Source organism: Manis pentadactyla, chromosome 11 (assembly GCF_030020395.1).
Source record: "Manis pentadactyla isolate mManPen7 chromosome 11, mManPen7.hap1, whole genome shotgun sequence".
NCBI lineage: Eukaryota > Metazoa > Chordata > Mammalia > Pholidota > Manidae > Manis > Manis pentadactyla.
The window spans coordinates 64265595-64286899 of NC_080029.1; the positions used below are offsets into that span (position 1 = coordinate 64265595).

The 21305-nt window shown below is 37.6% G+C and overlaps 1 protein-coding gene across 3 annotated transcripts in view; it reads left to right on the forward strand.

The window, feature by feature from the left end:
• The window catches only part of LOC118910322 (uncharacterized), a 37918-nt gene that overhangs the window by 3742 nt on the left and 12871 nt on the right, over positions 1-21305 (forward strand). For all 3 annotated transcript variants that reach the window (XM_057488499.1, XM_057488498.1, XM_036881377.2), the window contains exons 2-3: positions 18625-18746; positions 20253-20391. In XM_057488499.1, coding sequence (XP_057344482.1) covers positions 18663-18746; positions 20253-20391 — 223 coding nt within the window. In that variant the 5' untranslated portion in view covers positions 18625-18662. The remainder of the gene's footprint in view (positions 1-18624; positions 18747-20252; positions 20392-21305) is intronic.

Sequence of the window (21305 nt, forward strand, 5' to 3'; positions counted from 1 at the left end):
TGCTGGTTTAACATTAGAAAATCATCAGTGTAGTTCACCATATTAACAAGAAGAAAAACTATATGATTATCTTAATAGATACAGAAAATAATCAGCATCTCTTCCTGATAAAAACTCTCATCAGACTAGGAATAGAAGGGAACAATCCCAATCTTATAAAGAGCATCTGTGAAATATCTACAACTAACATCAAACCAAATGGTTAAAGTCTGAATTTTTTTCCCTTAAGATGGGAGCAACACAAGGATGTGTACTCATCACTTCTGTCCAGCTTCATAATAGAGCTTCTGGCAATATGGCAAGAAAAAGGGAAGGGAGATGAGTCTCAGAAATAGGATAGTGGATAGACAAATTGTGATATATCTTTATAAAAGAATATTGCTTGGCAAATAAATGGAATGAAGTGTATTATTTACAAAACCACATATATATGCTAAGTAAGCCATACTAAAAAAAGACTGCACACTGTATGATTCCTATTTACATAAAAACTAGCAAATATAAACTATAGTGATATAAATAGGTCTCGAGATTGGGTGGGTAAGGGAATTGGAAAGGAGAAGGAGGGATTATGAATAGGCATGATGGAACTTTTGGGAATGATGGATATCTTCACTCTTGATTGTAGTGATGGTTTCATGGCTGCATACCTGTCAAAACTTATATAATTGTAAACTTTAAATATGTACAGTTTATTGTATGTGAATTCTACCTCTATAAAGCTGTTTTTTAAAAATGGCTACAAGTCCTTTTACCCTCATTCCATGAACGGTGTGATCTGTGTTCTCTCCCTTTGAATCTGGGTAGGATCTATGACAGCTTTGGACAATAGAATATGGCAGAAGTGACATTATGCCAGTTTCAGACCCAAACTGAAGAAACTGACGACTTCTACTTCCTGTCTCTTGGAATGCTTGCTCTGTGGGAATGTAGCCATCATATATGTGGTCTGACTACCCGGAGATCATCATACTGTCAGGAATCCCCAGCTAGCCTATGGAAAGCAATATACCAAACAGCCTGTAACTGTTCTTGCCACCCTAGCCTAGGCACCAGACATGGAAATAAAGCCATCTGAGATATCCAGCCCAGTCAGGCCTTTATTACAAATACCGTTGCTGTGAACATTCACATTCAGATTTTTGTGTTAACATAAATTTTTATTTCTCTGTTGTAATGTCCAAGAGCGTGATTGGTGGGTCATATGGTAAGTGCATTTTTAGTTTTATAGAAACTGCTAGACTGTATTCCAGAGTGGTTGTACCACTTTATGTTTCCACCAGCAGTGGTGTAATCCAGTTTCTCTGCATCTTTGTCAACATTTGGTAATACCAGTATTTTCTATTTTAGCCATTCTGATAGTTGTATAGTGATTTTATCATTGGGTTTTAATTTCCTTTTCTCTAATGATGTTGAACATCTTTTCATGTGTTTATTTGCCATTTATATGTCCTCTGATGAAATGTCTGTTCATGTCTTTTGCCCAATTTCCTTTTTTTATTATTATTATTATTTTTTATCATGGCATCATTGATACACACTCTTATAAAGGTTTCACATGAAAAACAATGTGGTTACTGCATTCACCCATATTATTGAGCCCCCTCATACCCTAATTGCAGTTGCTGTCTATCAGTGTAGTAAGATGCCACAGTCACTATTTGCCTTCTCTGTACTACATTGTCTTCCCCATGATCCCCCAACACCATATGGGCCAGTCATAATACCCCTCAATCCCCTTCTCTCTCCCTCCCCGCTCGCCTTCCCCCACCCCTCCCCCTTGGCAACTCCTAGTCCTTTCTTGAAGTCTGAGTCCGCTGCTGTTTTGTTCCTTCAGTTTTGCTTCGTTGTTTTACTCAAATGAGGGAAATCATTTGGTACTTGTCCACCTTTTTGCCCACTTTCTAATGGAATCTTTGATACTGTCATTTTGAGGGTTCTTTATATATTTTAGATATAAGCCCTTTTTTAGAAAAGCAGTTTGCATATATTTTCTCCAAGTCTGTAGTATTTCTGTTCATTCTCTTAACAGAGTCTTTGCAAAGCAGAAACTTTAGTTTTGATGAGGTCCAATTTATCCATCTTTCCTTTTTTGATGTCAACTTTAAAAACTCTTTATTTAGCCCTAGATACCAGAGATTTTCTTCCATGTTTTCTTTTCTCTTTATTTAAAATTTATGCAACACTATATTAGTTTCAGGTCCTGTGGCTTTCTTCCCAAAAGAATTTCAGTTTTGTGTTTTACATTTAATTCCTTGATCTAAGTTAATATTTAACTTTAAGTGCAAAGTTTAGGTTGCAGTTCCTTTTTTCCCCCTATAGATGACTATCTGCTCCAGCACAATTTGTTGAAAAGGCTATCCTTTCTCAAGTGAATTGATGGGTTGATCATTTTATCTTTATATAGTGTTCCTCTCTGTCCCTAATGATTTTATTTGCTTTATGGTCTATTTTCTCATATTAATATAGCAGTCCTATTTTTGTAACTAATATTTGCAAAATATATTTTGCATCTTTGCCAATCAGTTGGGCATTTTTGTGTGGATCTCTGAATCCTCTCTTCTCTTCCACTGATGTATGTATCTCTCCCTGACCAATACCATACTGTCTTAATTACTGTAACTATTATTATTTAAAAGTGTATTGTTTAGTTTCCAAGTGTTTGGAGATTTGCCTGGTGTCTTTCTGTTACTGATTTCTAGTTTGACTCCATTGTGGTTAGAGAAGACATTCTGTATGATTTCATTTCTTTTAAATTATTTGACATTTGTTTTATGACCCAGGGTATGGTTTATCTTGGTGAATGTTCTATGGGTACTTAGAAAAAACTGTGTTCTACTCTTATTTAGTAGAGTGTTCTCTAAGTGTCTGTTAGATCTTATTGGTTGGTGGTATTTTTCAATTCTTCTGTATCTTTGCAGATTTTCTGCCTAATTGTCCTATCAGTTGCTAAGAATGGGATGTTGAAGTCGCCAGCTATAGTATTTATCTATTTCTCCTTTTAGCTCTATCCATTGTTGTTTCATGCATTTTGAAGCTCTGTTGTTTAATGTATACAGTTAGGATTGTTATGTCTTGATGGGTTGATAATTTTATCTTTATATAGTGTTCCTCTCTGTCCCTAATGATTTTCTTTGCTTTGTGGTCTACTTTCTCATATTAATATAGCAGTCCTATTTTTGTAACTAATATTTGCAAAATATTTTTTTTCCATTCTTTTACATTCTGTACCATAACATTTGAAGTTTCTATTAACAGCATATAGCTGGGTTTTGTTTATTAAATCTGTTTTGCCAATCTCTTTTAATTGATGCATTTAGATAATTTAAATTTAATTATTGATATGTTAGCACTTAAGTCTGCAATTTTGTTCTTTTCTGTTTGATCCTTCTCTTTCTCAACCTCTTTTTATCTCATTCCGACTTCCTGTGTGTTACTACAACAGTTGTAGAATTCTGTTCTTATTTATACTCTTGCTGAGTGTATCTCCCTGCATAGTTTTCCTTGTGGCTGCCCTGAGTATTACAATTTACATATGTAACTTATCACCATCAACTAGTATGAGTGTTTCATCACTCAACTGAAGTATTGAACTCTTCCATTTAGGTCCCTTTACCTTGCCCCATCTTTAAATATATTGTTTTATGTATTTCCTCTATATACATTGAGCATTATATGAGATGGTTTTTTTTTTTTTTGTAGATAACTATTTTTTATTGAAGGGTAGTTGACACACAGTATTACATTACATTAGTTTCAGGTGTAAAACACAGTGATTCAACATTTATAAACATGATAATTCTAGGTACCAGCTATCACCATACCAAGTTGTTACCATATTTTGACTATATTCCTTATGCTATACACTACATCCCGGTTACTTATTTATTTTACAATTGGAAGTGTGTACTTTTTTTTTTTTTTTTTTTGTGAGGGCATCTCTCATATTTATTGATCAAATGGTTGTTAAAAACAATAAAATTCTGTATAGGGGAGTCAATGCTCAATGCACAATCATTAATCCACCCCAAGCCTAATTTTCATCAGTCTCCAATCTTCTGAGGCATAACAAACAAGTTCTTACATGGAGAACAAATTCTTACATATTGAATAAGTTACATGGTGAGCAGTACAAGGGCAGTCATCACAGAAACTTTTGGTTTTGCTCATGCATTATGAACTATAAACAGTTCAAATATAAATAATCATTTGATTTTTATACTTGATTTATATGTGGATACCACATTTCTCTCTTTATTATTATTATTTTTAATAAAATGCTGAAGTGGTAGGTAGATACAAGATAAAGGTAGAAAACATAGTTTAGTGTTGTAAGAGAGCAAATGTAGATGATCAGGTGTGTGCCTGTAGACTATGTGTTAATCCAAGCTAGACAAGGGCAATAAAACATCCACGGATGCAGAAGATTTCTCTCAGAACAGGGGGGGTGAGGTTCTAAGCCTCACCTCTGTTGATCCCCAATTTCCCACCTGATGGCCCCCCTGTGACTGTGCCTGTCTTAGGTTGTTCCTCCCTTGAGGAATCTTACCCGTCTCTGGCTAACCAGTCATCTTCCGGGGCCATACAGGGAAATGTAAAGTTGGTAAGTGAGAGAGAAGCCTTATTATTTGAAAAAGTTAGCTTTTTACTTCTTTGCATATTTATGCCTTGTGGCTTCTATGCCCAGCATTTGTCTTGAGGTATCTTTACCACTTGGAAGAATTATGATACTCGGTACATTTGATATGAGGCACGAATTCTATTTAAGGGTTGTAATTAGGAAGGAAGAAGAAAAGCTATAGAAGTAGCAGGCGGAAGAAAACATGGGAAGATTGATTATTTCTTTGACATATCTTCCTGTAGAGTAACTTCAGCATGTACAGGTTTTAAACTACTAATTAAATTGCGCACACATTAACATAATAGGAGTATAGTTACATAACCAAAGTATACCTGTAATTACCAGCCATCTCCAGTGAAACCAAGAAAACCAGTTAGGCACCTTAGGCATTTGTGAAAACTTATCTATGATATGGCGGATATTGTCCAACTGAACTTGAACAGTCTGAGAGAAATCAGACAAATTAAAACAACCCATTCCTGGGGACTGTTCACATCCCATATGTTCTTTTAACAGTAAATAGTCTGTAGTTGTAAGATTTTGGAGCGCTACAATTTGCACTTCTCCTAATTCTTGGTTGAGTTCCAACAGTATAGATCCAGTCAAATTTGTTGTTTTACTGTATGCACAGGCCAGCTTAGATATCTCCTTCTTCATTCCCATGGCAAGTCCAGGAACTGGTGGGATGAGTGCATCTACAGCTGTAGCAGTGCGTGGATCTTTGTTGGGGTTTTTTGATGATCATCTTCTGGCATGAGTCTTCCAGAGAGTGCTGATGTTGGAAGTTCTTTTTCATATCGTATCTTAGTTCATTTTCGGGGTAGCCCAATTAGGCTTTGATCCTCTGTATAAACACAAACAGACCCTTTGCTTCCACTTTTATATGCCCTTTATACCCTTGTGTAGAACTTATTGGAGGTCTCCACACAGGAATTGCCTTTTTTTTTTTTTTTTTGGTGTCATTAATCTACACTTACATGACGAATATTATGTTTACTAGGCTCTCCCCTATACCAGGTCCCCCCTATAAACCCCTTTACAGTCACTGTCCATTAGCATAGCAAATGTTGTAGAATCACTACTTGCCTTCTCTGTGTTGTACAGCCTTCCCCTTTCTCCCACCCCCACCATGCATGCTAATCTTAATACCCCCCTTCTTCTCCCCACCCCTTATCCCTCCCTACCCACCCATCCCCAGTCCCTTTCCCTTTGGTACCTGTTAGTCCATTCTTGAGTTCTGTGATTCTGCTGCTGTTTTGTTCCTTCAGTTTTTCCTTTGTTCTTATATTCCACAGATGAGTGAAATCATTTGGTATTTCTCTTTCTCCGCTTGGCTTGTTTCACTGAGCATAATATCCTCCAGCTCCATCCATGTTGCTGCAAATGGTAGGATTTGCCCTTTTCTTATGGTTGAGTAATATTCCATTGTGTATATGTACCACATCTTCTTTATCCATTCATCTATCGATGGACATTTAGGTTTCTTCCAATTCTTGGCTATTTTAAATAGTGCTGTGATAAACATAGGGGTGCATTGGTCTTTCTCATACTTGATTGCTGCATTCTTAGGGTAAATTCCTAGGAGTGCAATTCCTGGGTCAAATGGTAACTCTGTTGTGAGCATTTTGATGTACCTCCATACTGCTTTCCACAATGGTTGAACTAATTTACATTCCCACCAGCAGTGTAGGAGGGTTCCCCTTTCTCTACAGCCTCGTCAACATTTGTTGTTGTTTGTCTTTTGGATGGCAGCCATCCTTATTGGTGTGAGGTGATACCTCATTGTAGTTTTAATTTGCATTTCTCTGATAATTAGCGATGTGGAGCATCTTTTCATGTGTCTGTTGGCCATCTGTATTTCAGTTTTGGAGAACTGTCTGTTCAGTTCCTCTGCCCATTTTTTAATTGGGTTATTTGTTTTTTGTTTGTTGAGGCGTGTGAGCTCTTTAATATTCTGGACATCAAGCCTTTATCGGATGTGTCATTTTCAAATATATTCGCCCATACTGTAGGGTTCGTTTTTGTTCTATTAATGGTGTCTTTTGCTGTACAGAAGCTTTTCAGCTTAATATAGTCCCACTTGTTCATTTTTGCTGTTGTTTTCCTTGCCCGGGGAGATAAGTTCAAGAAGAGGTCACTCATTTTTATGTCTAAGAGGTTTTTGCCTATGTTTTCTTCCAAGAGTTTAATGGTTTCATGACTTACATTCAGGTCTTTGATCCATTTTGAATTTACTTTTGTATATGGGGTTAGACAATGGTCCAGTTTCACTCTCCTACATGTAGCTGTCCAGTTTTGCCAGCACCATCTGTTGAAGAGACTGTCATTTCACCATTGTATGTCCATGGCTCCTTTATCAAATATTAATTGACTATATATGTCTGGGTTAATGTCTGGATTCTCTAGTCTGTTCCATTGGTCTGTGGCTCTGTTCTTGTGCCAGTACCAAATTGTCTTGATTACTATGGCTTTATAGTAGAGCTTGAAGTTGGGGAGTGAGATCCCCCCTACTTTATTCTTCTTTCTCAGGATTGCTTTGGCTATTCGGGGTCTTTGGTGTTTCCATATGAATTTTTGAATTATTTGTTGCAGTTCATTGAAGAATGTTGCTGGTAGTTTCATAGGGATTGCATCAAATCTGTATATTGCTTTGGGCAGGATGGCCATTTTGACGATATTAATTCTTCCCAGCCACGAGCATGGGATGAGTTTCCATCTGTTAGTGTCCCCTTTAACTTCTCTTAAGAGTGACTTGTAGTTTTCAGAGTATAAGTCTTTCACTTCTTTGGTTAGGTTTATTCCTAGGTATTTTATTTTTTTTGATGCAATTGTGAATGGAGTTGTTTTCCTGATTTCTCTTTCTGTTGGTTCATTGTTAGTATATAGGAAAGCCACAGATTTCTGTGTGTTGATTTTGTATCCTGCAACTTTGCTGTATTCCGATATCAGTTCTAGTAGTTTTGGGGTGGAGTCTTTAGGGTTTTTTATGTACAGTATCATGTAATCTGCAAATAGTGACAGTTTAACTTCTTCTTTACCAATCTGGATTCCTTGTATTTTTTTGTTTTGTCTGATTGCCGTGGCTAGGACCTCCAGTACTATGTTAAATAACAGTGGGGAGAGTGGGCATCCCTGTCTAGTTCCCAATCTCAGAGGAAATGCTTTCAGCTTCTCGCTGTTCAATATAATGTTGGCTGTGGGTTTATCATATATGGCCTTTATTATGTTGAGGTACTTGCCCTCTATTCCCATTTTGCTGAGAGTTCTTATCATGAATGGATGTTGAACTTTGTCAAATGCTTTTTCAGCATCTATGGAGATGATCATGTGGTTTTTGTCTTTCTTTTTGTTGATGTGGTGGATGATGTTGATGGACTTTCGAATGTTGTACCATCCTTGCATCCCTGGGATGAATCCCACTTGGTCATGGTGTATGATCCTTTTGATGTGTTTTTGAATTCGGTTTGCTAATATTTTGTTGAGTATTTTTGCATCTACGTTCATCAGGGATATTGGTCTGTAGTTTTCTTTTTTGGTGGGGTCTTTGCCTGGTTTTGGTATTAGGGTGATATTAGCTTCATAGAATGAGTTTGGGAGTATCCCCTCCTCCTCTATTTTTTGGAAAACTTTAAGGAGAATGGGTATTATGTCTTCCCTCTATATCTGATAAAATTCCAAGGTAAATCCATCTGGCCCAGAGGTTTTGTTCTTTGGTAGTTTTTTGATTACCACTTCAATTTCGTTGCTGGTAATTGGTCTGTTTAGATTTTCTGTTTCTTTCTGGGTCAGTCTTGGAAGGTTGTATTTTTCTAGGAAGTTGTCCATTTCTCCTAGGTTTCCCAGCTTGTTAGCATATAGGTTTTCATAGTATTCTCTAATAATTCTTTGTATTTCTGTGGGGTCCGTCGTGATTTTTCCTTTCTCGTTTCTGATACTGTTGATTTGTGTTGACTCTCTTTTCTTCTTAATAAGTCTGGCTAGAGGCTTATCTATTTTGTTTATTTTCTTGAAGAACCAGCTCTTGGTTTCATTGATTTTTGCTATTGTTTTATTCTTCTCAACTTTATTTATTTCTTCTCTGATCTTTATTATGTCCCTCCTTCTGCTGACCTTAGGCCTCATTTGTTCTTCTTTTTCCAATTTCGATAATTGTGACATTAGACCATTCATTTGGGATTGCTCTTCCTTTTTTAAATATGCTTGGATTGCTATATACTTTCCTCTTAAGACTGCTTTTGCTGTGTCCCACAGAAGTTGGGGCTTAGTGTTGTTGTTGTCATTTGTTTCCATATATTGCTGGATCTCCATTTTGATTTGGTCATTGATCCATTGATTATTTAGGAGCGTGTTGTTAAGCCTCCATGTGTTTGTGAGCCTCTTTGCTTTCTTTGTACAGTTTATTTCTAGTTTTATGCCTTTGTGGTCTGAAAAGTTGGTTGGTAGGATTTCAATCTTTTGGAATTTTCTGAGGCTCTTTTTGTGGCCTAGTATGTGGTCTATTCTGGAGAATGTTCCATGTGCACTTGAGAAGAATGTATATTCTGTTGCTTTTGCATGTAGAGTTCTATAGATGTCTATTAGGTCCATCTGCTCTACTGTGTTGTTCAGTGCTTCCGTGTCCTTACTTATTTTCTGCCCGGTGGATCTATCCTTTGGAGTGAGTGGTGTGTTGAAGTCTCCTAGAATGAATGCATTGCAGTCTGTTTCCCCCTCTAGTTCTGTTAGTATTTGTTTCACATATGCTGGGGCTCCTGTGTTGGGTGCTTATATATTTAGAATGGTTATATCCTCTTGTTGGACTGAGCCCTTTATCATTATGTAGTGTCCTTCTTTATCTCTTGTTACTTTCTTTGTTTTGAAGTCTATTTTGTCTGATATTAGTACTGCAACCCCTGCTTTCTTCTCGCTGTTGTTTGCCTGAAATATGTTTTTCCATCCCTTGACTTTTAGTCTGTACATGTCTTTGGGTTGAGGTGAGTTTCTTGTAAGCAGCATATAGATGGGTCTTGCTTTTTTATCCATTCTATTACTCTATGTCTTTTGATTGGTGTATTCAGTCCCTTAACATTTAGGGTGACTGTTGAAAGATATGTACTTATTGCCATTGCAGGCTTTAAATTCGTGGTTACCAAAGGTTCAAGGTTAGCCTCTTTAGTATCTTACTGCCTAACTTAGCTCGTTATTGAGCTATTATATACACTGTCTGGAGATTCTTTTCTTCTCTCCCTTCTTATTCCTCCTCCTCGATTCTTCATATGTTGGGTGTTTTGTTCTGTGTTCTTTCTAGGAGTGCTCCCATCTAGAGCAGTCCCTGTAAGATGTCCTGTAGAGGTGGTTTGTGGGAACCAAATTCCCTCAGCTTTTGTTTGTCTGGGAATTGTTTAATCCCACCATCATATTTGAATGATAGTCGTGCTGGATACAGTATCCTTGGTTCAAGGCCCTTCTGTTTCATTGTATTCAATATATCATGCCATTCTCTTCTGGCCTGTAGGGTTTCTGTTGAGAAGTCTGATGTTAGCCTGATGGGTTTTCCTTTATAGGTGACCTTTTTCTCTCTAGCTGCCTTTAAAACTCTTTCCTTGTCCTTGATCTTTGCCATTTTAGTTATTATGTGTGTTGGTGTTGTCCTCCTTGGATCTTTTCTGTTGGGGGTTCTGTGTATTTCCGTGGTCTGTTCGATTATTTCCTCCCCCAGTTTGGGGAAGTTTTCAGCAATTATTTCCTCCAAGATACTTTCCATCCCTTTTCCTCTCTTTTCTTCTTCTGGTACCCCTATAATGTGGATATTGTTCCTTTTGGATTGGTCACACAGTTCTCTTAACATTGTTTCATTCCTGGAGATCCTTTTATCTCTCTCTATGTCAGCTTCTATGCGTTCCTGTTCTCTGGTTTCAATTCCATCAATGGCCTCTTGCATCCTATCCATTCTGCTTATAAACCCTTCCAGAGTTTGTTTCATTTCTGCGATCTCCTTTCTGGCATCTGTGATCTCCCTCCGGACTTCATCCCATTTCTCTTGCGTATTTCTCTGCATCTCTGTCGGCATGTTTATGATTCTTATTTTGAATTCTTTGTCAGGGAGACTGGTTAGGTCTGTCTCCTTCTCTGGTGTTGTCTCTGTGATCTTTGTCTTCCTGTAGTTTTGTCTTTTCATGGTGATAGGGATAGTTTGCAGAGCTGGGACCAGTGACGGCTGGAAGTACTTCCCTTCTTGTTGGTTTGTGGCCCTCCTCTGCTGGGAGAACAGCGACCTCTAGTGGTTTGTGCTGGGCAGCTGCACGCAGACAGGGCTTCTGCTTCCTGCCCGGCTGCTATGGAGCTTTATCTCCGCTGTTGCTGTGGGCGTGGCCTGGCTCGGGCAGCTGCTCCAAAATGGTGGATTCCCGTTGGAGGGGGAGCGGCCTGGAGGCTATTTCTCTCTGTAAGGGGCCTCCGACCTCCCTGCAGCCCAGGGGATTAGGGTGCCCAGAGATCCCTGGATTCTCTACCTCTGGATTAAGTGTCCTGCCCTGCCCCTTTAAGACCTCCAAAAAGCACCCACCAAAACAAAACAACGACCAAAAAAAAAATTTGTAAAAGAAAAAAAATTTAAAATGGCCGCTCGTTTTTCTTTATTCTCCGGCGCCAGCCTCAGGCATCTGCTCAAAAAAAATGGCCGCTCGCTTTTCTTATGTCCTCCGGCGCCAGGCGTCCGGTACCCTCTCACCGTTCTTGCTGCCCTGTTTCCCTAGTATCCAGGGTCCCCGGCGCACGCACTGTGTCTGCGCTCTGGCCCGGATGGCTGGGGCTGGTGTTCAACAGTCCTGGGCTCCGTCTCCCTCCCGCTCTGCCTATTCTTCTCCCGCCTGGAATTGGGGGGAGGGGCGCTTGGGTCCCGTGGGGCCGGGGCTTGTATCTTACCCCCTTTACGAGGCACTGAGTTCTCGCAGGTGTGGATGTGGTCTGGATGGTGTCCTGTGTCTTCTGTTCTTTATTCTAGGAAGAGTTGTCTTTGTTATATTTTCATAGATATATGTGGTTTTGGGAGGAGATTTCTGCTGCTCTACTCATGCTGCCATCTTGGCCCCAATCCTGATATGAGATGGTTTTATAAATGTTGATTTAACTATCAAATATGACATAAACTAATGAGGAGAATGTCAATTATATTTACTCTATCTTTAAACATCTGTGAATAAGTTTGCTGGCAACAGATTCTCTTCATTTCCCTTCATCCAAGGATATTTTTATTTCTATTTCATTCCTAAGGATAATTTCATCAGGTACAAATTCGCAGCTTGCAGTCCTTTCTTTTTGCAGCATTTGAAAATGTAACCTCCTTCTGGCTCCCATGTTTTGAGATATGAAATTCACTATTGTTCAAATTGGCGTTTGCTTGTAGGTAATGAATCGTTTGTCTCTGGTTGCTTTTAAGATTTGTTCTTTTGTTTTCAGAAGTTTAATTATAATATGTTCTTGTGTGTTCTTCAGGTCTAACCTATTTTGAATTTGCTTAGCTTCTTAATTCTGTAAGGTTATATCTTTCACCAGATATGGGGAGTTTTTAGCTATATTTCTTTAAATACTTTTCAGCCCTACATTCTTTATCCCACTTCTGGTACTCATACTAATGTTAGGTCTTTTCTGTTCAATTATTTTTTTCAGTCTAAAGTGAGGGAAACAGCAACAGCCATCTCGTCTGGGACTAAAAGTCCCCTTAATAAATGTTTTAAATTTGAATAGGGACTTCAGAGTGACATATGATATGAATGAGTGATAGGTAAACTATAACCCAATGCTTAATTATGCATTGTAAGTCATTAGAAGTAAGGATACAGGTGAGTGAAAGCTAGCAGTCAAGGATAAGACTTTGTGGAGACAAAGACCTTGGATAGGCCCTTATTTCAAAGTTATACATTTGAAAGGAACAGTATGAACAAAAAGGAATATGGAAAACAACTGAGAAGGTTTACCTATCTTGAGCAAAAATTATGTTAAGGAGTAATGAAAATAGAAAATAGGATGATCAGACTCTGTTGATACAGAAGGCCTTAAAAGTCTGGAGTGAGACCTGATATATTGAAAAACAGAAAACCATCCAAAAACTGTACAAAGAGGGAGTGATGTGGAAGTTAGTTTCAGCAAAATTAGTTTAAAATAGGTGTGCAAGGTATTTTATAGCTGGGAGAAACTGATACCAAGGAACTGGTTATGAGTTTGTGATGGTATTCCAAGCGTGCGGGGCTGAGTGCGGCCATGACGTAGTTGAAGTGGAAATAAAGAGGAAGCACGAGTCAGAGGGAAAGGTGGGCAACTTGATATCTGACAAGACATAAAATGTGGGCTTTAACTCATAGATTGTCAGCTTTGACTAACAGTTTTCCCTCATATGTTTAACTAAAAATAAGTAGGATTTTTTAAAAGAATTTATTTTGCCCTTTAGAGAACCTCTTATTTCTCCACTCCCTTCCCGCCTACATATGTAATTTGAGAAAAACTTTATTGTCCTTAGGCAACGGATTAACACCTTTCTTTAATCTTTTCCAAGCAACGTACTGTTACAGCACATTCTGAAATAGCTATTATATATGTTAAATGATATTTGGCCTCACCAGTAATTAAAGAAATGCAAATTAAAACAACAGAGTTTATTTTTACAGTCATATTCAATGCTGTAGTGGTTTATTGTGTCATATAGTCTTTTTCTTTTTTGTTCCAGTAAATTGGTATAATGTTTCAGGAAAGAAATTTGACGGTATGTAACAAATGCCTTTAAAATATTGAAGTACTTCTAAGCATTTATAATAAGAAATTAATCAGAAATGCAAGGAGACACATGTCAAAATGTTAGGTGCAGTGTTCCCAATTCTTCACGATTATAACTATATCTAAATGTGTAATAGTGGGAATGAATGGTTAAATAAATATGCATATGATGAAATATACAGCCTTAAAAATAATGTTTCAAGGAATTAAATTTTAATAATAGTAAATACTTATGATATAATGTTAAGTGAATTCCAGTTTTATACACTTCAGTAATGTCCTATTATATCATGTCTTTTTAATCTGTCCTATAGCTATTATTAGGGTAAAATGTCTTGCTATTCTTTTCAGACGTTATTTGCCAACCGCTACAGATAATAAACTAGTTTTAGCCTTCCTCAGCTAATCATTTCCACTATGCCTTACATACAGCATTCAGTATTTATTATCTATTACCATTAAAGCTCACTTAAGTTTCTTCCTAGAAAAGCATATGTATTTACAAATATAACCAAGCATACAACTTTATGCCCTTTATGGACCACATAAGGCCCATATGTGTATCCTCTTAACCAGGGCCATGGTGAAGAATCCTTGCTGTAACTAAAGAAATCTCTTTGTACCCTTAAATGTCATTGAATCAGATTTTTTTGTCCAGGGAAAGAGGCACCAGGTCTCATTTTCACCTGGTATCCTTGGTATGAGGTAAGACAAATTCATTCTTCATGTAATACAGCCTTTTTGAAGTGACGGTAATTTAATACACAATTTCATAGTATCTATCATCTTGACTGGTGGTGCTCACATTAATTGGGGAATTGACTCCCAGATAAACATACTTAACTAGGAAGATAGCTGGAAGTCCGTTGTCATGGTTCAGAATTTGCACCATTCCCGTTTTTCATGTTTTCAGTTCCCTAGATCTCCACATATGACTATTCAAGATGTGTGACCACCAGTACCAACACCATCCCTTCCAAATCAGTGAGCCACCCAGTAGCAGTAGCATTCAGGGCTCTAGAGGCTATAAAGTAATAGAAGTGAATAAACTAAGATAATCATGGACTAGAGAACTAATTCTGTAATTAAATGAGATTAGAAAATTGCCAAGTTGTGTAAACGTTCAGGGCCACATCTAAAGGGGCTGTTGAACAAGTCCAGAAGACAGCAACCAGATGGCAGCCGATGTGGCTTCCACATCACCTGAAGAACCATGCTCAGAGATAGGGAAGAGAGGACTAGGTAATGATAGGAGAATTGTTACTAGCCAGCCACCTTCTTTGCCACTTAGAGAGGCTGTATGGTAGAGTAATTAAGAGTTTAAATTTAGACCTGCATTCAAATCCCAACTCTGATGCTTTCTGGCCAGTATGACCTGAGGCAAGTAATTTAACCTCTTAGCTCAGATTCTTTTTTTTGTTATAAAACAGAAATTATAATAGCACCATCTATAGGATTCTTAGGATTGAATAACAATGCTTGAAAAGAACTGCTCAAAGCCTAGCATAATTCAAAACATTCACTAAATGTTTTGAACCATTAAAGATGATAAGTCCTCTCAGGTTAAAACTGGAAAAAGAAGTTGTGTTAATAGGGAGGCAGATTCTGCCTAAGCATGAGGAAGAAATATTGTCCCTGAATGTGTTCAAGCAAAGAGTGAACAACTGTCATATGTCAGAGATGCATAGATGGGTTCTGCCATTTGGTAATGCACAGTTCCCTTTCCATTGTAAAACTATTACTTTAAACAGGCAGACTCACATGAAAACTATGTTTTATTAATAAAGTTGCTTATGTTGCAGAATTAAGTCCAAAGAAGTTGGACTATGAAATACCTTAGTTTAACATAATGAGATTTTTATTGGCTTCCTTAGTTTATACCACTTATAAATTGAGAGTACTTGTTAAGGATCGCTGGTGTGAGTGATATTAGAATGAAATGTGAGTCAGAGAGGCTTCCAGTGTCCTGTCCATGGTGGGAAGCTAAGCAAATGTTAGGTATTAATTAGCACCTTGAGAAAGTTTAATTAGATTTTAGGAATACAATGAAAAAGGCAAGTTCCGCCTAAAACAATTTCAAATTAATCTCAATAGAGTTTCTTTATAATTTATATTCTGCCTTCTAGAAATAACTGGTAGCTAACAGCTTAGAACATTATACTGGACAGGTAAAGAAAGAAAAAAGAGCTATAAGGACTTCCCACATTAGTTCAGAGAAACATATAATGTATCATATTAACTACTGCTGCTTAAAAGGAAATTAGGCAGAGAAAGAACCTTTGTATTTAGGGACACAGTGGTATAGTGAAAAAGAAGAGTACCTTTCTTTAGAGGCAGAACCTACATTTATTTCCTTGTGGTACTGTTGGCCTGATTTATAACTTTCACAATTAATTTAACCAGAGAAGATTCAGTTATGTCATCTATAAATGAGGGAATATTTTGCTTTGTCTTCTGACATGGATGTTATAATAATTAAATGACCTAGTTTCTATATGAAAGAACTTTGTAAACTATAAAATATTCAAATTTTAATTATTTGTGACATGACTATAGTGTCTGAACCAACACAAGAATTGTTTTATGTTTAAAAAGGAAATAATGAGTTTACTTAAAAATAACCAAGTCCCAAATATTTGGGGGCTGGGGGATGTGGAGATGGATGACATTTCCTTCAAGATCTCCTTGTTTTTCTCCTATAGCTATTTTAAAGCAGTGAGAAAGATACAATCCCCTTGGGGTCCTCTTACTCTAGAAAGAATTCAATATAAAAGGTGTTCTTGGGTGCCTCCCCTCTGAGGCTGCCCACACTCTCCTTTCTTCACGTTTGTACTTTGCTTTAAATAAAGCCTTATTGCTGTTCAGCTTAATTGTGTTTTACCTACACACCCTGGCCTTCCTTTTTGGGAGATTAATAAGAGACCCCTTTTCCAAGTGGTAAGTGTCTTTGTTACTTCACTACTTCATTCAATTTTCTAGACTTAAGCACTAGTCTTCACTCTCTCTTTTCTACTTAAGACAAGTAGGAGAGGACTACTAAGATCTCCAGTTTGGTCTTGCAAATTTCCATTGCCTCAGTGACCCTGATGAGATGGCAGCTATATGATCATGCCCCTTAGAAGCCTGCCCAAAAAATCTCTTTCTTCACTTGGGGAGGTTCTCAGAATGTCATCTCACTCCACCCAGTGCTCCGTGGCTCCCCCAAATCCTGGGGTGGCAGGCTTTTTTACCAGGCCATACAGATTCAGGCTGACAGGGGTTGCCAGGTGACCCTGTCTTCAGGAGTTGGCCAGGTATCTGCCCTATGCCAAGCAGGAGTTCAACAAACTTTCCTTTCCTCCCTCTGCTCTTCCTTGCTCTCTCTTCCCTGCCTGACTGCTGCCATTTGCTATTACTCTCGCTTTAATGAACTCCTTCCTTACCTACACTTGTCTGACCTGTTCATGAATTCTTTCTCTATCAGAGTCAAGAACCTCCCCTGCCTAGGTTGAGGTTTCGCCCAGCCGGCAGGGAGAGCTCTCCCCAGATGCGGCTGCCCAGGAACACGTGGACCAAACCTACAAGAAAGGCTATGTTTCTAAGTGTATTGATTACATTTTCAACACCTGTGTAAAGACAGTTTATGAGGAATTTCAGAGAGGATTTTATAATGCCTGTGACAAGATTTTTAAACATTTCTAGTCTGAAGAACTAATGACAGCAATAGTTGGAAATACTGCTTATGACTGGAAACAGTTTGAAGAGAATTCAAAATGTGGTGAAGGATACCACAAATCACATCTTACTGTACTGGTGTTTTGGAAAGCTTTCCACAAATTAACTTTGAAAGAAAAGAAAAAATTCCTCTTTTTTCTTAGAGGAAGTGACAGGCAGCATGTAAGAGGCATACAGGAAATGGGAATTTTGTTTTACTGTCCTGAAACTTTCAGTGAAAGAGATGACCTGAATCATTGATATGTCATATTATTCTGAACCTCCCTAAATTTCTGCAATGGAAGGTATGGAGGAAGCACTTCAAGTAGCCATCCATCAACAGCAACAGACGATTTGTGTCCCCCAGGGTCACAGAGTTACAGTGACTCAAGAGTCTCAGTGAGCCTCAGATTCTCCGGTCCTCCCGTCCTGGGATTCTTCTGTTCTTCCTTTGGTCTAATGAGTACAAAGGGTTGTTGGATTTTAGTCAGAATTAGTTGACAAATGTTGGGATAAACAATAAAGGGATGAATCAAGGACAATATTTTTAATGAATCAACATGTCCTGATCCCTCAACTTGCTATTAGAATGTTTGTTTCTCACTGAATTATTCTTGAACAGTAGCTTATTTAAAAGGAACTGAATATTAAAACCTAGAAAAAAAAGTCTTCTAAGAGAAACGTAAAATGTTGTCATTAGTAGTCCTTTCTAGTCTACATTTGGAATCCCAGACAGTAGCTAACTTTAAGAGTATTTTACTTTCAGAGAAGCCACATTCTACTTAAATTATACATGAGCTGCTTAGAATCATACTTTTTAAAAACCAATTTTAAAAAATGTTTTAAACACACAGAAGAATCAAAACAGAACAATGAACCTTACTTTTCTTCCCTCATCTAGATTTGCTGTCAGTCTCTGACCATACCTTCTTATTTGCTGTACACACACACACACACAACCACACATACCTTTTTGCCAGATCATCCAAAAGTAAGCCACAGCCCTAAGAAATATGCTATTTTCATGATCATTTTATCTGCTGCTTAAATGCAGCAGATCAACATAATTGCTGTGAAGTTTGTTGTATAGTTGGGCCAGCTGTTTTCTATCTGAAGTTCTGAAGTCTTGGGTACTTTTTATTGGAGGCACGGATGCTCAGATTAAAGTTTTTTGTAAACCCTGTGTGATGCCTTCTAAATTTCCAAGATCTATAGAGTCAGAGAAGGAATATTTGACTACTTACTGGTGAGTTTAGGACCCTAAAAATTAATGGCAGTACTATTCTTGAATAAAAATAAAGTAGTTAAAATAATACATATTTTTTAATGCATTTGTTTTTCTGTAACAGGCTAAAATAATCATATTTTGTATTTTCAAGCAGTTTGGAAAAAGGGAAAGACTCAATATTTTAAATGGAACATTTGTTAGAATTTGAATATTTCATTGGTTAGGAGATTTATTGTTATAAATTGATAGTACCTAGTGGGAAATATGTCCATTGTAATCACTTAGTCTACGTATGGCTACATCCATAAATGCTATTTCTTTCTTTTTTATCTAGGAGATTTTGATGAATTCACTCAAGATAATAATGACATTATGTTGAAAAACATAGCAGAAGACCTTCGGAATTGCCTACCTCTAGAAACTATGCTTTCTTCAGAACATCTAGCCCTCCAAAAAGTAAGTACATTAAATTAATCTACTCTCAGTGCTACTTGAAGATTCTTCTATTCTTTCCTAACCCCACAGCTCTCCAGTCTAATTAGTCCTGAATTCTGCTTTAAACAGTTTTTCTTTTGGTGCTTCAGCCATGTCCCCAATTATTTTGATTCTGTAACCCTCAGGATCCCCAAGCCATTCATTCAACAGATATTTTTTTAGGGTTATTTTGCCAAGCACTCAACCTTCCCCCTCCCCCGCAAAAAGTCAAGGCCCAGCAGTAATCCGGCCTTGCCCATGTCATTGTCCTGGTTTTCTCTTCCCTGTTCCACTTCCCTCACTTCTATCAAGAGTTGAAATATACCTCTTTGTTTCCTTCTACTTTTGCCTTGCACAGTTTTGCTTATTCTATTCCTCTATTCCTAGAGTTCTCATTTTTCTTGTCTAGACAATCCCCTCATGCAGGTCCCTTCAAATCCCAATTCTGACAGGATACATATGCTATGACTACTGTTTCCCAAAGTAGAGCTAATAATAATAGTCTCATCTCCCACTAATCTGAAAACAGCAACCCTCCCTATGGTTTTTTCCCATGTAAATTCCTGAGCTGAGGAACTAAATCCTGTACATTTTTAATGGCACTGTGCACACTGTGAATACTTAGCAAATCGTAATAAACATGCAGGCATTCAGAGTGGACTCTCAAAGGAGGAAAATAATGGATGGTATAGAAATTGAGAGAAATATTTGTTATACAGTTTTGATGTTATTAATAAAATAATCTCAGTATCCTGATATGCCACAATATATAAAATGAGAAAAATATTCATTGCACATTAATGATCAACCCATAGTCCCCTATTCTAAGGAGCTCTTTTTATCTCCCTTTGTTTCCTTCTGGTCGTCCTGTGTGTTCATACATTTTATATACTTATAATATAGATGTTGTGTAGATGTAATAATTTTGTAGATGCCAAAGCAGATTGATCCTTTGTTGTGGTTCAGGTAGAAGGAATCAGACATTTGTTTCTTTGTAGCCACTTGCTATTATATCGTGTATCACCAGTCTTAATAAAGTACTGTTTATTTGTAAGCGTGAAATTTTACTAACATTTTTATTGTTTGAAAACTGCCTCAGGACAGACTACTTATTAAGTATTTTTCATTGACATGTAGAACTCAGAAGACCTGGTATTAGTTTCAACTCTTCCTCCTCTTAGGAGCTAGTGTCATTTCTTTGCAGAAATCTCTCTGTGTATCAGGTTTCTTTATTTGAAAAATACACTGCTTAGGATGGACAAGATGGTCTCAAAATACTCCTCTCAATTAAAGTTTTATATTTTTCTCATAGCCATATTTTGTATCATTACAGGTCAAATAAAAAGCTGCTAGTGTCTCAAATAAAATGAAAGAAGGGCAGAGTTGCTGACTTCAATAAGTGAAACTTGTCTTTCTGTGCCTTATTTAGCAATAAAAAGAGACTTCTTTGTACTTTGGTCCTTTTGATGTTTTTCTTCTCTCCACCAGATACGGCAGCAGCCAGAACCCACAGTTCACGTGGATGCCTTCCTTTATGATGAAGACTTTATTGATACATTATGTGAGGAAGGAAAAATGAGCAGAAACTACTGTATGGTGTGCGGTTCACACCAGACGGCACCTTTAGGTAGGCACTGAAGTGTGCAAACCTGATGACTCTGTGTACTTTTCCCTGTGTCATGAGTGTGCAAATTCTTGACCAAGTCATTCAATGTTTTTTAAAAGCAGAAGGCCGAGCTACAGCATAGCCATCCCCAGCTATTGCAGTCGGGGAGAAGAAATAGAAATGCTGTCTAGGAAAGCCAGACCACTTGATGTGTCCCAGCAGGGTGTGTCTGCTTTTCACAGAAACTATTTAATCTGACGTGACTTGTCAGGTCCAGAAACTAATCAGAAGTGACTGAGTACAGGGAAACCAACTCATACTTCCCATACTCGAAAGAGATTTGTATATAAACCATAATGTTGACTTATTTACAATAAGAGAACTGTAACTGTCAAGGGGTTGAAACGTTCTCCCTATAAAAACATCTGCTTGAGAAGTCATATGGTAATCAGATACTGTTGGGCATGGACTCGAGGATGAAGCTAGGTAATCTTGAGAAAGAGCTTATTCAGACCATGATTTGACCTAGTGGCCTCTCCAGTCCATAACAGAGAACTCTAGTGACTGAAAGTCTGTATCTGCCTCTCAGATGCAGCACCTGTGTCCCAAATGGGAAACTAGACTGGTTCCATGCTGCTAAAATGTTAGCTCTTATATCATTCTTTGGTCAAACTGGATATGATTGTCTAGGCTACTAGTTTAGATGCGTAGTTCAGTCTTCCTGCTCACTTAGATGTAGAGTTATGACTTACAATGGGCTACTCCCCCAGGCAAGTAATCTTGTGCTCATATTATTGAGCTTAGATAATATTTTCAAAAACTAACTACTGCCAAATTTAATATACATATATTGTACCTATATTATAATTGGGGATTAAATTTCTCTGATTTACTGGGAATCTTAACTCTATTTTTAGGTAGTATTCAGGATTTTC